Source organism: Pseudonaja textilis, chromosome 2, assembly GCF_049901715.1.
Source record: "Pseudonaja textilis isolate UNSWEBS1 chromosome 2, rPseTex1.2, whole genome shotgun sequence".
Lineage (NCBI taxonomy): Eukaryota > Metazoa > Chordata > Lepidosauria > Squamata > Elapidae > Pseudonaja > Pseudonaja textilis.
Window position 1 is genome coordinate 175146283 of NC_141991.1, and position 16986 is coordinate 175163268.

The window sequence follows — 16986 nt, forward strand, 5'->3', positions numbered from 1 at the left end:
ACGTGGTGGAGGAGGAACGTTCCTCAATTCCAGCTCAGCCTAATGATGCAGAGACTGAAGCACCTCCCATTACTGGATGCTCCGAGCAGCTCATAGGAGAAGGTCAGTAGCAAACGCGGTTACACCAGTTGAATCGCACCCCTGGAGATGCCTAGAATAATCCTAATGATGGCCCCTAAATTTTTCCCAAAACTTTCACTGCCCAGGAGACACTGGATCACTTTGACCAAGATCACAGACTAGTTACCTACAGGTGCCTTTGTTGCCTAAGAAACACTCTTACCTTTGCTTACCTCCAGTGAGCGTGAATGTGCACAGAATCCTTAAAGTGCAATACAACCCGAGTGGTGATTAAGGCCTCAATTGTCACAGGAATAACCCCAAGTTTCCTTTGGAACCCTGTAGGATGTCTGGCATGGACAAATCAAATTTCATAAAACTCCAAGCCCAATGGGAAGCAATATTTTCACAAAGGATAAATAATATCCTCCAAATCCAGATCACAATGCCACTATTACAAGATAAAAATCAAATCCAATGGGTGACAGGTCTAGGAAAACCCTCCATGGCCAACTCACCGTGGCCAACTCTCCACGGAACAATTCACCAAGGAACAAGAGTTATACTAATATCAAAGAAGTGGTGGTATGGAATCAATAAAGAAAGGATGCCAAAGGAGGGACAAAATGAAATGTGAATGACAAAAATTAAAATAATTATTTTAATTACATTGAATTGGTGAATTTTCCTGCAGCAGGTTGGCCGTGGCGAATTGATTCATTATATGTTTGTTGCCAAACCTCCCCCTTCCTTAGCCAGAATCTGGCTAAAGATAGCCTGAGTCATGCCAATGTTTGCCATCATCTCCTGAACAGCCTCCAAGTCTGCACCCAGGAACAGCAGATTAAAGTCCCCCACAACCATGGGTTGGGGAAACTCCTCTACCTGAACACAAACTTTAGCAACTCGGGTAGGGAAAAGTTACCATATAGCAAGGAGGTTGGCACATGAGTAACAGTCTCTTCTAGGCCCTGCAGCTGAAACTTCATAATAGGGTCTTCACTACCAGCTACCTGTTGAGCAGCACCCCTAGAAGCTACCAGGATCTTGTGGATAACAATGGATATATTGCCAGCCTAGGGTTCCAGGCATGAAACCCAATGGGCTATAGTAACTTCTCCCTCCATGCCCACAGATGTTTCAGAAATGCAAGCAAAGGCAGCCTTCTCTTCCTTGATTAGATGGAGATGAAGGAATCATGTTACACGTAGAACAATATTTAACATCAACAGTTAGAATATAGAGACCACCCAAATCTCCAGTTCAACATTTTATCATTGCCAGCTCCACAAATAGCAAAGGCAGGAATATCTAAAGTGGCAAATGAAATTGACAAGATGGCTATAGCTCATGCAGTCAGATCAATGGTAACCCCTTGACAGGTCTCTGCATTGTAATAAAACTGTTAGATAATTTACCATGATAGCTGAAACGGTTGGATCCAATTTGTTTTGTGTTCAACCATCTATAATGAACTTTGTACAATGCTTAAAAATACTGAAAACTCACAATTAGAGTGGAGTTCAATAACAGCAAGGAGTAGGAGGAAAAAAATATCAAGGGCAGCTGCTCATGCAACAGGTTTCAAGGAAGTTATTTCTCAAGGGAAAATTGTTAACCAACCCTACTTGGCACTTTTCCAATGTACAGCTAAGAGATCATAGCTTAGATAGGCTACAAGAGAGAAAGAAAAAATGACAGAAACAGTCCTTGAAATCAGAGATTGCTTTTACTTTTCACATATTTTATTCACAACAGGATAATCTCGCAATCTTCCTTTAATTGGATATTCCAGAAGTGTTCCAGAAAATTTGCAAGTACCAGCATGATGTCTGCCATATTAGTATTTTAAAAAACCTGTTCTCCTATAGTATTTCGGTTTTAGAGGTGTCTTATGCCAGAGTATTTACAAAGATCTTCCTTGCTGCTCAAGAAACTTCATTCCACATCAGATTTAAATTCCTTAAAGATTATTTTTTAAAAATTGAACAGAAGATAGCATGCTGTTAAGCAAAATGCCCTCCTACATAGCTTTACTCCCAAGAATGCCTCTGAGGTACTCTTAGGTAGCTGGCTAAAGTTTAGTACTATCAGCTCCCCAAAAAGACAGTAAACCGAAGTAATAAAGAACATATTTGAAAGACTAGAGCTCATGAGGAAGAGCAACTTCATCCATCTGCTTTCTGGTAAAGTGGCTATTTGTGAAACCTTGGGTCTCCATACAATGTGGAATGCCCACAACATGTCCTCACAATTCATAAGCACTTAGCTCATAAAGGTTGGCCTACTTTATCTTCGAGTCCTCCCCAAAGTTACTAAAGGCTTTTTTGGCAAAGATTAAAACACCAACCATAAAGCTATATTTTCATACTAACAGAACACTTATGCAGGCATTCAGTCCCTGAACGACTCAAGAACTGTGCACCCTGCTCAATCCATCTGTTGTGGCTCGCCAGCGTCTATCGGAGCTAGCAGCAGAGTTGGACAGTGAGGAGGTTGGGAAGGAACATGGGCCAGTCCTGGAGGCTGAGGAAGGCTCGGATGAGGGTTCTGCATCAGAGGCAGATATGGGGCCGGGGCAGCCTGGCAGTTGTCGGGGGAGCAGCTGGAACCGGTTCCCAGCCTGCGCATGCACAGAGCTGCCAAAAGAAAAGAACAATTGCGAACTAAGGGTCAACGTGGGAGTAAAGCCACAGGTGGACAGTGAATGGCCCCTTTCATAGAGATTAAACGAGGAGCAAAAGGAGAGGGGGCTTTTGCAGGAAACAATTCGTTTGTTGCAGCAGTGTGAAGGTCTGTCTGTGCATCTCAGAGACTCTGTGCTGGTCCTTCTTTGTCAGCACTGCATTTGAAAATATTTACTTGGCAGCTCTCCAAGCTAGATAAGGTCTGCGCTCCTAATTAGACCCTTGAAAAACTGTTTGCCAGGCCTTTGGCTGAATTCACCTTCATTTAATAAAAGGGGTTTTGCCGGGACAAAGAGTCTGCTTAGTGCTTTTTGGGGAAGCCTAGGTCAGAAAACCATCCTCCTCTTTCAAACGCTGAATAGAAAGATCTGAAGAAAGATTATTAAGATTATACAAAATGTTTGAGGCAGGGAATGACATGGCTGCTTTGAAAGCCACTTGTTCACTGGAATCACCAGCAAAACAAAGCAGTTAAGTACACATATGTCGAAATAACTGAAAAAAGACTTTGAACTATTCCCCCTGAGCTTTCCAGAAATTACAAAGGCTTTAACATTTCAAGGACTGCTTTGCTTCCGTACACCTATTTCACAAAGCCACCCTTTAAAATGCCTTGTGCAGCCCAGAAAGCTTATTTGCGCAAACACAATTACAGATCTCCATTCTACATTCAGCTTAATATCATAACAATCCCAATTCAAACCTTCCTGGTTAATCCATGAAAACCAGCCACCTCAGGGGCTTTCTTACTACTATACCATTCACTGTATTCCTATTCCTTTACGTGATTGGGTTTTTTTAGAATAAAATAAAACCCTTTGTGTGCATTAGAATGACAGCAGCTGTAGCTCAGGTTAAAAGTTCCTCTACAATGCTAACAGTGCTACAATGTCCAACATAACTAGCCAGTCAATAGTTCCAAGACATACTATTTTTGAATGAACAGATTTGATCCAAAGCAGCCTTGACCCAACTCAGCGGTGACTTAAGCTTTTCCAGCAACCAGAATTCAAGCACTCCATATCTTCCTTGATTCTGAATAGCTCAGTACAATATATAAGTTTCACGATTTGGACTTTTTGCATGGGGTGGGATGGGGTGGCGGGCGTCGAAAAGTTTGTTCCCTACCCTCGTAACAGTTTCCAGGTAAAGAGTAACATGCTACGCTATTGCATCCAAACTCTTGGATTTCCTTTAAACCAAATCACATCGGCTTTCATGTATCCACACGCGCGGGAGGCATTGTGAAGTGTCACACGCATTTTGTTGGCTCTAACGATACTGTTGTGGTGAAGAGAATGTCAGCAAAATCAAGCCGTTGTCAATAACACACACATAAAAAAAGTAGATCACACTGGCCAATTGTCATCCTCACAATCCAAGCCCCGTAGAAACCACTTTCACCCAGATCATGAGAAGCCCCGACGATCAACTCTCGGGCAAAGCAAGTCTTAAAAGAAGAGGAAAGACACTCTCAGCCCAATAATCCCTACTTACCCCGTGTTGGGCAGCATGGCCAGGTCCGACGAAAGTTAAAGCGGGGACCGCCGGGCAGATTTCAGGCCCGGGTGGGACGGGACAGCGCCTTGGGTGCCTCGCAAGGCCGCTCCGATTCCTGCACTTGCTGAGATTTAGAACGTTCAACCAGAGCAAAAGGTCGCAACAATCGAAACCGAATCGATCCCTCAGACTCCGCCCCTCTCGCCCGCCACGCGGGAAAATGAAACCTCGTCTTGAGCTCCGCCCCTCGCCAGGCTTCACGAGTCTGACCCCGCCCACCGGAACCCGCTCTTGCGTCATTGACTCAGCTGCGCGTCCTTAGCAACCGCTCACTCAAACAACGCTCGGGAACGCTGCCTCCCCGAGTCACGTGATTCAGTGAAGCAATCGGGGGGGCGGGGCGGCGGAGGGTACCTCGCCTTTTCTTGAGACGGTCGAGCGAAAAAAACGGGCGGGAAGCTGTTTCCCCCCCACTTCGTCCGTCGCTGTTTTTTTCACCAAGAGTGAATCTCATCAAGATACTGTGTAAGGCGCTTGTTGCGCAACCAAGACTATGAAGCCACGGGTCTCGTTTAGTAACTTTATTCTTAAAAGGCAATGCGTCTTATTGCGGGTGGCGGACATGAGATCCACCAAATAAATACACAATACTAAATACTGGAATACTGGAATAGTAAACTCCTTATGATTGGATTTGCCAAGGGTATGGATTTGGCCTCTCATTTGAAAGAAAAAGGTCAAAACGTCAACTAGTTACTGGTTAAAAAAAAAATCCTTTCACAATGACAGTTGAAAGACTTAGTAGCTAAACTGGAGGGGGGAGGGGGGAATCACCTTTTCAAGTTTTGGCTGGCCTTTGCAATTCATGACTTAGGGTTTTTCATAGTATGCAAACACAGCCAGGTATGGTAAATGATTGCCTTGTTTGGTTCTTCCCACAACTTCGATGGATAAAAGTCATCCTTGCACTAAATTTCCATGGCTGAAGTCCAATATCTAGTCCAATATCTTAACCACAACATTCTACTTGGCAAGAAATAGTTTGCTGAAGATTGGGATGATGGAGCCGCTTGACTTTCAAAGGTACTAGGGAGAAACAAGAGCATGCTGACAATACAATAAGAACCAGAATCAAAATAGAGCTGGAAAGGGACCTTAGAGGTCTTTTAGTCTAACCCACTACTCAAGCAGGAGACCCTATACCATTTCAGACACGTGACTGTCCAGTCTCTTCTTAAAAACCTCCAGTGATGGAGCACCCACAACATCTGAAGGCAAGCTGTGCCACTGGTTAATTGTCCTCACTTGTTAGAAAGTTTCTCCTCAATTCCAGGTTGCTTCTCTCCTTGGTTAGTTTCTAGTCATTGTTTCTTGTCCTGCCCTCTAGTGCTTTGGAAAAGAAAGTGACACACACACACCCCTCCTCTTTGTGGCAGTCTCTCAAATACTGGAATACTGCTATCATTTTCCCCAGTCCTCCTTTTCTTTAGATTAGCCAAACCCAAATCCTGCAACCATTCTTCATAAATAAATGACCCTTTATTTCCTGAGTTGCTTCTTTTATACATGACGCTATATAAATAAAATGAGGACCCAGACTATTGGGCAACGTGCTGGCATTGTAAACAGCTCAGAAGGGCTGTAAAACACTGTAAAACACTATGGACTGGTATATAAGTCTAAGCGCTATTGCTGTTGCTGTTCATGACAACTTCAAGAAGAAAATGCTCTAATAGAACCCTGGTTGCATCACTATCAATAACCTTATGAATATCTGCTACGGTTATCAGTATATGACATAAGCAAACAAACATACTTGGCAATATCATGAAAGCCTTATATGACCCAGCTCCAGGATATCTTAGTTATCTTTTTAATCTCTAGATAGATAATATATCTTTGCCTGCCCCAAGAATATTCTGCCCCTCCATCCTAGGTGACTAGAGAGCAGCTGAATGTCCCCTCGTATTAAGAGGTATCCTAGGAAGACAAATGAGAGGGGCATGGAGTCAGATATTCTTAGCTAGTCCCTTCCTTTGAAACTACTTATGATTCAAGGCAACAATTATCTCCTCTCTTTATGGATTTACAAATAATGGTTAAGGCCAAGCTGTTCTGGAAAGCCTTTAGAGAGTAAAACAGCTAAAGTTAAGATTTGCGATATTGTGATATTGCTTTTGTTTATTTTGTTTATTTTGTATTCTACTGCATTTGTATTGTAATGTCGTTTTATTTGGTATATCTAATCCTTTAGAACATAGAATAATAGAGTTGGAAGGGACCTCATAGGTCTTCTAGTCCAACCCCCTGCTCGAGTAGGAGATCTTTGGGGTGAGGCAATTTATAGATTTATAAATGTGATAATACACAAATAAATAAAATAATATTTAACAGTAAACATGCAGGACATATGCATCAGATCGGGAACAATTTTCATCAGAGATAATTATGCAGTTTTAATGTTTAAAAAAAATAGATCCAGATTTTCCCTGTAGTCCAATAATGGAAATTGGTTTCAAAGTTATTTATTTTAAATGTATGTATTACAGGTAGTCCTCAACCTACGACCACATCTGAGCCCAAAATTTATGTTTGCTACGTAAGACATTTTGTTGAGTGAGTTTTGCCCCATTTTATTACCTTTCTTGCACTGAGCCTCGGTGGTACAGTGGTTAGAGTGCAGTACTGCAGGCTACTTCCACTGGCTATTGGCTGCCTGCAATTTGGCAGTTCAAATCCCACCAGGCTCAAGGTTGACTCAACCTACCATCCTTCCGAGGTAGGTAAAATGAGGACTCAGATTATTGGGGGTCTGGTTTTGAGACAAGAGTCAGTTACTTTCATAGCTGTTTTTGCCTTAACTGGAACTCTAGGTCTTTACTAAGTCAGAAAGTAAAGACAAATGTTATGCCCTTTATATAATAATTTTTGGCATTTATATTTTTGAAAAGGTGCTTTTTCATGGGGTGCAAACTAAATTGATCTGAATAAACTAAATTTCCATTTTATTAGCATCACGTATTGCAAATGACATCTCTTGGGCTCTGAGAATGGGATTTTCTTTTAAGAAAACAAAGGAACAGTTGTGTGAAACTGAAATGTGGCTCACGTTCTAAGATCTTGTTTATCTCTCAGTTTAAACAAATACATGGACAAAATCATTGTTTTGCATAACAGTTGGCTGAAAAATGGAGTGCAATTCAGAGGAGGAAAATCACCACTTAACTGAAACAAGGATTGTTGGATTCCAGTTTACAGAAAAGAGGAATAGGGCTTAATAGGCTTTAGTAAGGTTTTTCATAAGAATTTTGAACTGTGAAATGAGAAATTCTAAGGCTCTGATTTGCTGATAGTAACGTGATGATAGGGATATTTCATTTTTTAGGGGTCTGTGAAGACGATCATCTCACCATCCTATTGGATGGGGAATAGACAGGGGAATGCACAGAGAATAAAATGTGCTGATTCATACTTTCTGTTGCAAGTAAAAATAGCAAAAAAATGTTGAGCATGCAACCTTCACACCATAAATTTTAGATAAGTTTAGTTTGGTTAGAGATTAGTATTCCTTCAATGGAAAATTGAAACTTTGTAAACTAAAAAGCAAATAACTTTTAAACCAATGCTAAACAAAACCTTTTGCTTTGGTTTGAAACATTTGCAGCTTCAAATAATAAGGAATCTTATTTGTTACTGGCTTCTTTTCTTTTTCATTTTATTTAATTCAGTTTAGAGTTTATTTGACTTCTTGGGCATTGTTTTGATTTGTTTGTTTTTTAAAGAAAAAAAGCCTATCAAATATATAAGTTTCAGTCAATTACGTTTGACCCTTTGGTGGCAAAAGCGCAGATACTATATTCAAAACATAATGTAAATATTGTATTTTTCCATTTTTTTAGTGAAATGGGCATGTTCCAAAAGTATTAATGTAAACCATAACTCTCTCAGAAGATAAAAATATGCATATCTAAAGTTACATAATAATATTAAAATGATTAACTAGGTTATTTTTTCCTCAGGAAGGTTATGGCCTGTTGACTGGATTATACAGAAAGATGAAGGAGAAATGCAGCTGAAGGAATTGTGGCACCTCAAAGCCAATTTGCAAAAAAGGCGTAGGCCTGAACCAGTCTAGTAGAAAAAAAGCTGAGTTTTCCCTCAGTTCCTAATCTACATTTATCTTACTGCAGGCCTTTGGTGAATTAATAATTAACTGTTTTACTCGAAGGCATTAAGGATGTAGGGAACTTTTAAATTCAGTTCAGGTAATAAGAAATAGAAGGAAATTGCTGCTCATCTAATGAAGATTTTTAAAATGAATGAATCTAAAATGCGTAAAAATATGCGAAAAGACATGGACTTCTTAATCATTGATAAATGTCAGCGGGGGACAATTGCGGTCACTATTCTGCTACTATATATATAAAATGGGTTCCTAGGTAATTAGATATATATGGCAGAATCCTGATAAACATTCAGTTCTATTAAGAAGAATGTGAAGAACGAGCCTGTACAATGTAATAGAACATCTTCTATTAGGGCTTACTATGCCAAGCACAGGTTTATAGATTATTCTTTATGCTGTATGTATGGAAAATCTAGGGGCCTCCTCATGCTGCTGTATGCTATTCCAAATACAGTACTATTGTTCCCAAGTAAGCATGGGCAATAGTCAAGGAAGATGAAAGTTATAATCCCATAATATATGGAGGGGCATAGATTCTCTGCTTCCCTTTACTAATTCGATTTCTTAGGATATGTTTAGATAGTGGTGTACAGGTAGCCCTCAACGTACATGAGTTTGTTTAGTGACTGAAGTTACAATGGCACTGAAACAAGTGACTTATGACAGTTTTTCACACTTATGATGGTTGCAGCATCCCCATGGTCAATGATTGAAATTTGAATGTTTGGCAGTTGGTTCATATTTATGATGGTTGCAGTGTCCATGAATCATGTGATCACTTTCTGACAAGCAAAATCAATAGGGAAGCCAGATTCATTTAACAACTGTTACTAACTTAACAACTGCAGTGATTCAGTTAATAATCACAACTGCTTATTGTACCCTATGAATATCATTAAGTGTTGTACCTTATGATTCTTGACTCTTGATGAATGTATCTTTTCTTTTATGTACACTGAGAGCATTTGCACCAAGACAAATTCCTTGTGTGTCCAATCACCCTTGGCCAATAAAGAATTCTATTCTATTCTAACAAGTGTGACAAAAAAGTCGTAAAATGAAGCAAAGCTTACTGGACAAATATCTCATTTAACAACATAAATTTTGGGCTCAGTTGTGGTGGTAAGTCAAGGACTACCTGTATTGAAATTTTGGTATATTGTTCCTTCAGAGGAAATTTTTTGAATAAAGCAAATGATCCATATTAAAAAAGAACAGAATCAAGCTAAATATAACATTTTAACTATTTTTCTATGGCTGCAGGACAAATTGATGGTCAAATGGGAAAATGTTTTGTACATGGATTTAAATATTAGGAATCCATATAAAAAATCTCTTTATTTGGCTAACTTAAGTTCATAAACTATAGAGTAAGCTTTTGAGTATTCCTGGTGTCAGGATTATAAATCAAGCATGGAAAGAGGTAAAACAACTGTCTTTCAAATTATTAAATTTTAATTTGTATGAATTCGAAGGATGGAATTCATGTAGATTACAGACATTTAATTTAGGCTTTAATGTATTTGTTGCTGAAATATTTTTGCCTTACACATGTTTCATTAATTAAGAAACAAATAATGGCAGAGGCTTTGTTTTACAATATATAATCTGATCGCTAACTTAGACCTGTAAACTATGGGAACTGGAAAACATGACAGTAAAACTAGACAGTTTTCATCTTAATAAAATTTGAAATAGATTTAAATAATGAATAAATGTTTAAAGGACATATGGTTTTATCTAATAGCTAGAGAATAGTGAGTGTAAAAAAATCTCTCCTATTGATGGATACTGCTTTTGAATGCTTACACATTATTTTCTTCTGCAAATCAAGGCATTTAGTGGCTTACTAAAAACATCTTCAGTTGGGTCAACTTTAAAATCAAATTATTATGTGACTTTCACTTTATCTTATAAACCCTACCATGATCAGAAAAAAAAACTCAAGTTTTGCATCTAGTATACTTTCTATGAGATAAATTGAACAAGTTGCAAAATAAGCATAGAGGGCTAATGAGGAAAATGGGTGGGAAAATAGACGGCAGGCTAAGCAACCTCTACTGCTTGTTCACTTACTTGTTTTCATGCTAATTTTTTCATACCAATTCTTCCATACCAAATGTGAGGCTGGCAACATGCATTTTTAAAAGTGACAAGTACTCGTATCTGAGTGGCAAACACCTTGCATAAATTATTTATTTAATGCAACTTCTCACATTAACCCACCCTCTTATAGTTAATTGTAAATGACTAAAACAGTTGGAAATTAACCATTTGTACTGATAATTTTGGGTTAGGGGTGCTTTTTTGTTTTTTTTGCTGTTAAATACTATAATTCTGTACAGCAGGAACTCAGGGTTTCTTTCTTTTGATGCTTCATTTAAATATTCTAGACCAGCTGCTCTATGTCAGCTTAATGAAGATAACTCTTAAATTAGCATTGCGAATTACAGCTTTAACATATCCTCCTTCATTGTAAGCACATATATTGCATATACTTGCCATATTTCAGCAGATTAACATACATAATGTAAGTCAGAGGCATCTAACTAGAACAACCAAATATTCTCATGTACAGGGCTATAAAGCTAAACAATATTATATTGGCTCTATGTTATTCTCTTGCGTTGCAGAAATTAAGCCCCATGCTAAATTTTTAACACCCACTGAGGAAAGGATAATAGTGTTTTCTGATAAATATGTTGGAACAACTGTCAATAAGGAAGATAAAATAGTCTGGATAGTGGATGTGGCAGTAACCTGGAGACAGCAGAATAGGAGAGTCAGTAGTCAGAATAACAAGAGTTGGAAGGGACCTTGGAGGTTTTATAATCCAGGGGCTCCCAATCCCCAGGCCATGGCCCACTACCAGGCCTTGAGCCTTTCAGAATTGGGCCATGGATGTGATAAACAAAAGCATCCCCCCTCACAAGGGCAGTGGGTGAGTGCATGCATGCATGCTCCATTTGCGCAAGTAGTGGCATGTGTGACTGCTGCTCCAGCAAATGGAGCTGCACACATGTGCGCTTGCCTGCTGAACGTATGGAACCATCCCCTCTCCTCCCCCTGCTGGTTCACAAAGTTGAAAAGGTTGGGGAACTCTGTTCTAGTCCAACCCACGGCTCAAGCAGGAGACCCTACCATTCCAGACAAGTGACTGTCCAGTGACTTGGACTGCAAATGGAACTAGAACTAGATCAAGTGATGCCCCAGCTGTTTTGGAATTGCATCCAAGGTGCCTATTACTATTGGTACTACTTTTATAGTAGAAGGTAAGGTTAGTACCAATAGTAATAGGCACCTTGGATGCAATCAGAACAGCTGGAGAATCACTTGAAACCATCAGCATTGATAAAATCGCTATCAAGTCAACTGCAAAAGGCAGCAGCTGCCTATCCCAGGCCCATTCAAAGGAATTGGTTGGTAAAAATGTCAAATCTAGTCTGGGCATCTGGCTGACTATGTGACAAACTATAATAATTTGCTTCAACTTCTAATATTATACCAATGTTTCCATCCATATTGCTTTGTTCCAGGGAGAAAAGTGCCTGGCTTTTTCATCTAATTTTTCCCAAATGGTAGTTGGGGGAATTTTCCAAAAGCTTGGACTTCAGTTAGCATTTTTGAGAGCACTGAAACTGGTATAAAATATACATAATTGTACATATGCATAACTACTAATCATCAAACATATTCATAATTTTCATTTTAAAACTCTTGAATTATTTTGGTTCTGAGCGGGCTACAAAAAAATGTGAATAATGTACACAATTGAGCTCAACATTTCTGTTGTGTCATTTGTTAAGTGAATTTTGCCCCATTTTACAACCTTTTTACCATAGTTAAGTGAATCACTGCAGTTGATTAGTTAGTAACCTAGTTATTAAGTGAATCTTGCTTCCCCATTTACTCTGCTCGTGAGAAGGTCGCAAAAGGTGATCACATGACCTTGGGATACAGCAACGGTCATAAATATGAACTAACAGCCAAGCATCTGAATTTTGATCACATAATTATGGGGATGCTACAAAGGTTGTAACCATGAAAAACAGTCATAAGTCACATTTTTCAGTGCCAGTGTAACTTTGAATGATCATTAAACAAATTTTGTAAGATGTGGACTACCTGTATTCATTTATCCGTTTCTTCTGCTCTTAAACACAGATACTTAAAGGGGTAAACTGCACTGTGAAACTGCTAAGTTGCAGATTATAATGAAGGAAAATAAATAAATCCCTTGCATCTCTCTGAATAATGATAGCATTATCTTGTTTGCATTCAGAAATATCAGTACTTTATGTAAATTTGAGCTACCTGCCCATCTACTTCATCCTTGGGTATGGGAAATTATTTCCTAGCTTTTCTCTCTTTGCCTATTTCCAAATGATTTCAACAAATCTGTCAGCTTAGTTATCTGTCAGGAAACTCCACTGAATTAATGGGACATATTTCTCAATAGTCAAGGCTATAGTTACATAGAACTTTCTTATAGCTACAACTATACAGGAAGTACCAAAAGGAAATAACAGTTAATCTGGCATTTTTGCTGGAGAGCATTGACAACTTTTGTATACCAAATATAGGAATATTCTCCATATTATTTTAAGTCAGATTTTAAATTTAGCCTTAATAAAAAACATATGTGCCCCAGTTTTTTTAAAAAAATCTGAGGTCTATTTGCTAAACTTCTAAGGGAGATGTTTTTAAAGATACAAAGATGTAATACATTTCTTTTTCTTGTGTCAAAAGCTTATTTTTTACAAGGGGCCTCCTAAAGGGCAAGAACAAAACGATACCAATTACTGCTCCACCTCTCTCTACCATGAGTTTTCCTGGAAAGCTTTTAGATTGGGAAATATAAATGCAGATTTACACATTCTTGAGGAAAAGTCTAAAGGGAAATTATGCTACAGTCTATCACAGCAGTTTAATGCTATGTATTAATAATTCTGAAGTTCTGACTTAGAACTTATAGCCTGATAATTGATCCAACTAATTAGCTAGATGGTTCTACCAGCTTAGTTACCTTTTTCCCCCTTTTCCAGATCATTCCTTTTCAGGAAAAGAAAGCAAATGTTTGTTTTCTAATACCCTGTTTTATTTAATCTTATCTTTGTAAAAATAAATAAAGAAACCTCTTTTAATATGTGTAAAGTTGGATTATACGGGCATATGTGCAACACCAGAGGACTACAGAATACTCACATAAATATCGTAACAGAAAAGATGCAAAGTGGCAGCTATGTATTTACAAATATTCATTAAGTATAAAATGAAATAAATCAAATTTGTTTTCTACAATGTGCTTAATTTTGTTTTTCTTTCTGTTTTCTACACAGCCCTCATTTTGTTCTGATATTGAACATGTTTTCATACCCAGTTTTTATTTATCTGTTTTTTGAAAACTCTGTGATAACAAATGCTGAGTGTAAATATGATAAAAAATTGAGTATATTAATATTTAACAGTCTAATAAATTTATAATACAGTAATGTTATTAATAAATTTTGTACTCCCCACTTATTTTTATTGATCTGAAAAAGTTAAGGAAATGTTGAACATGGATAGTGGTTGGATGGAAAACAGCAAAATTCCAGGGCTCCAAATTAGGAAATAATAACAACAACAACAACCATAATAAAAGTATTTAGACAAGACAAAGACCAAATATATTCATATAGTCACTGCAGTTGAGTTTGACCCCCAACATTATCTTATTTTCCCCATTTTAAAAATCTGCTTTCTTTTGCAGTGCAGTACCTGATATTCCATTCAAAGATTAGTGTAGTCAAATTAAAATTGTGTTCCTTGATTAATGGTTTAAGAATTAGTATTTTTAATTTCTAAAATGTGTTATGTTTTTCTCTACATGACTGTTACTGTGAACTGGTCCCATTTGAAAAAGCGTAAACATTTTTTTGTCAAGAAATGTTAACATTAAGCATCTGTACTTCCATGTTTTATTCCAGGTTTGTTTGGAAGATAGAGACCAGCATACCCAGCTATTACTTTAGCTTGAATCTTATTGTTGTTCAGAATGTCCTTAATGTGCCATAGTTTGAAAAGATTAATACTATTGCCCTTCTGATGATGCTAAAACCCTCAGTCTGATTAGATTTAAAAGAATATCTGATTTGTTTGTGCACATGAACTTATGCCTTGCTTTGCATTCCTCCCACTCCACAAGTGCCAGTAAAAAACAATTTTAAAATGATTGCTATATATTTATAGCTGTTGCTATAACTATGCACATATCTTATAATGAAGCCTATATTTAAATCACTATTTAAAACAAATCCTGGTTTAGCATGGTGTATGAACCACTGTTATCATTGCTTTGTTGGATGTTTATCACTCATTGGTATAAAAAAGAACTATGCCAGCAAATATTTTGAATACTAAAGCATGACTGCAATTAAAAAAGAAAACTAAAAAAAAATGTGATTCAAATTTTAAAACCCTAAAAAGGCTGGCAATTCTGAGAACCAAACAATCTGGTGGGAAACATTCTATACTAATATATTTTGGGATGGAAGAAATTCAAGGCCTCATTCTTCCTCTCTTACATAAAAGCTTAGGCATCTCTTATCAAAACAAACAGAACTGGCAGCTTCAACAAGCAGTTTCAGGCTGAAGCTCCTATCCCCTTCTGTTTTCTAGGTTTAATTGTTTGTTTGTTTTTTGCATAATCCAAGAATGGATTCGTAAAACATACTAAAACATAAACTACAGTATGCATTACAAATGGCAATGCCTGGATTCTCATAAACAGCTTTCTCCTTAGTTCTAGGTTGCTTCTCTCCTTGATTACTTTCTATCCACTGTTGCTCATCTTGCCTTCTGGTGCTTTGGAAAATAGGTTGATCCTCATCTTCTTTGTGGAAGCCCCTCAAATATTGGAACACTGCTATAATGTCACCCCTAGTCCTTCTTTTCACTAGAACTATTTCCCTGCTAAGTATTAGCCTACACCAGGGGGCCAGATGCATCATGCGCAGGCCACGCCCACCCCAGCTCTGTGAATGGGGAAAATGTCATGAAACATTACGTGATGGCAACAGCATGTGGCGAGTTTGGCACCCGTGGACTACACTATCAAATTGTGTACAGTCATACTGCATACATAATGTCACTGTTTGCCCATTGAAATACAATACATCAATATAAACTCTTGACCGTAATTTGAGAATGATGACTGCTTTATTTTTTCAGATTTTTATCCTTTCTTTTTTCATATAGGACTCATGGTAATTAACATACTAATAGTTCTTCCACCTTTTATTTTTCCCAACAAGAGCAACCCTACAGAGTGAGCTGCGCCAAGGGAGAAAAACTGGCTCAACCAGTCACCAAGATGCTTTTCATCTCAAGGTATGACTAAAACTCAGTTTCCTGCTATCTAGGCCACTCCTTAACTATTACATTTATCTGGCCTCTCATTTTAGTTATCTTATTATTTTATCACACCTTTATTTATTATTTTATCATTTATTTATATGTATTTAATCTAGTTATATTAAATGTAAAAATTACAATTGTTACCTTTTAGACGATTGTAATATTTCAGTGATCATAACATAGTAACCTATGAAATCTGCCTGTCTGTAATTTTACAATTGAATAGCTATTGTCATAAACCATGGTTTGTTTCTAGCAAACTCAATTTCTGATTCTCACAAACTGTGGCTTAAGGTATTGTGTGGAATATTTAATTAAAATGATCCAGTGTTCTCTAGTGGATGCAGTTGGGTCCCCTTTGAACACAGTTTAGGTCCAGGCAAAAAGCAGAAGCAGCATCAACTGTTGTAGCAGAATTTTGTTGGGAACTTGATAGAGGGACTGTATGCCTGTGCAGAAACCTATGCCCTCAAACATCCTCCTGAATTATCTATGAAGGTTGGGGATTGGGGACATTGTCTTGTTCCTAACTAGAGCAATTCCAGTCTCTGATACTGGGAGAGGAGAGATCAGCTATTTGTGGTGTGCCCTTGACAGATCTTTCTGTGCCCGGAGTTCAGTTGTTAGGAGAGGTCATCTGGCAATTCAAGGAGTGATACCATCAATATACCGATGATGGCTTTTTTTAAAAAAAAATTAACACTCTGGGTCCAGCCGAAGATACTTGCAAAAAACTGCCCCAGTCCCTGGAGGCTGTTGCAATTTGGATAGGATAAAATAAATTTTGGAAGAAATGTTCATCTGGGTTCAGTTCCAAGTGGGGAGAAAGCCACTGGAAACATGGAGATTGCTTGGAAAGATGGTTTTAATGGTGGACAGCAGGACCACATGATTTGAAGTCCTGGGGAAAAGGCACATGGGTGAGAGAGGGAGTGAGATTTATAACCTCTGTTGGGCTTTGAACTTGCTTCCTGTTCTTGTGGCAAGAAATGTATTCTAATTGGTTGTCAGACTCTGCACACAGACACACACACACACACAGAGAGAGAGAGAGAGAGAGAGGAAAACAGAACTCACACTGGTCATTCCTACCATAAAACTCACTTAAATTAGAGAAGGCACATATCTTAACAAATATGCCTGTGGTTGTATGGA

The 16986-nt window shown here is 38.1% G+C and overlaps 1 protein-coding gene across 1 annotated transcript in view; it reads right to left on the bottom strand.

Annotated features, from left to right (window-relative positions):
* Nucleotides 1–4602, bottom strand: part of HSDL2 (hydroxysteroid dehydrogenase like 2) — a 36981-nt gene extending 32379 nt beyond the window's left edge. The window contains exon 1 of the mRNA XM_026713404.2: nt 4245–4602. Within this exon, the coding sequence (XP_026569189.1) occupies nt 4245–4261 (17 nt within the window). The 5' untranslated portion in view covers nt 4262–4602. The remainder of the gene's footprint in view (nt 1–4244) is intronic.
* Between the last annotated feature and the right edge of the window lie 12384 nt (nt 4603–16986).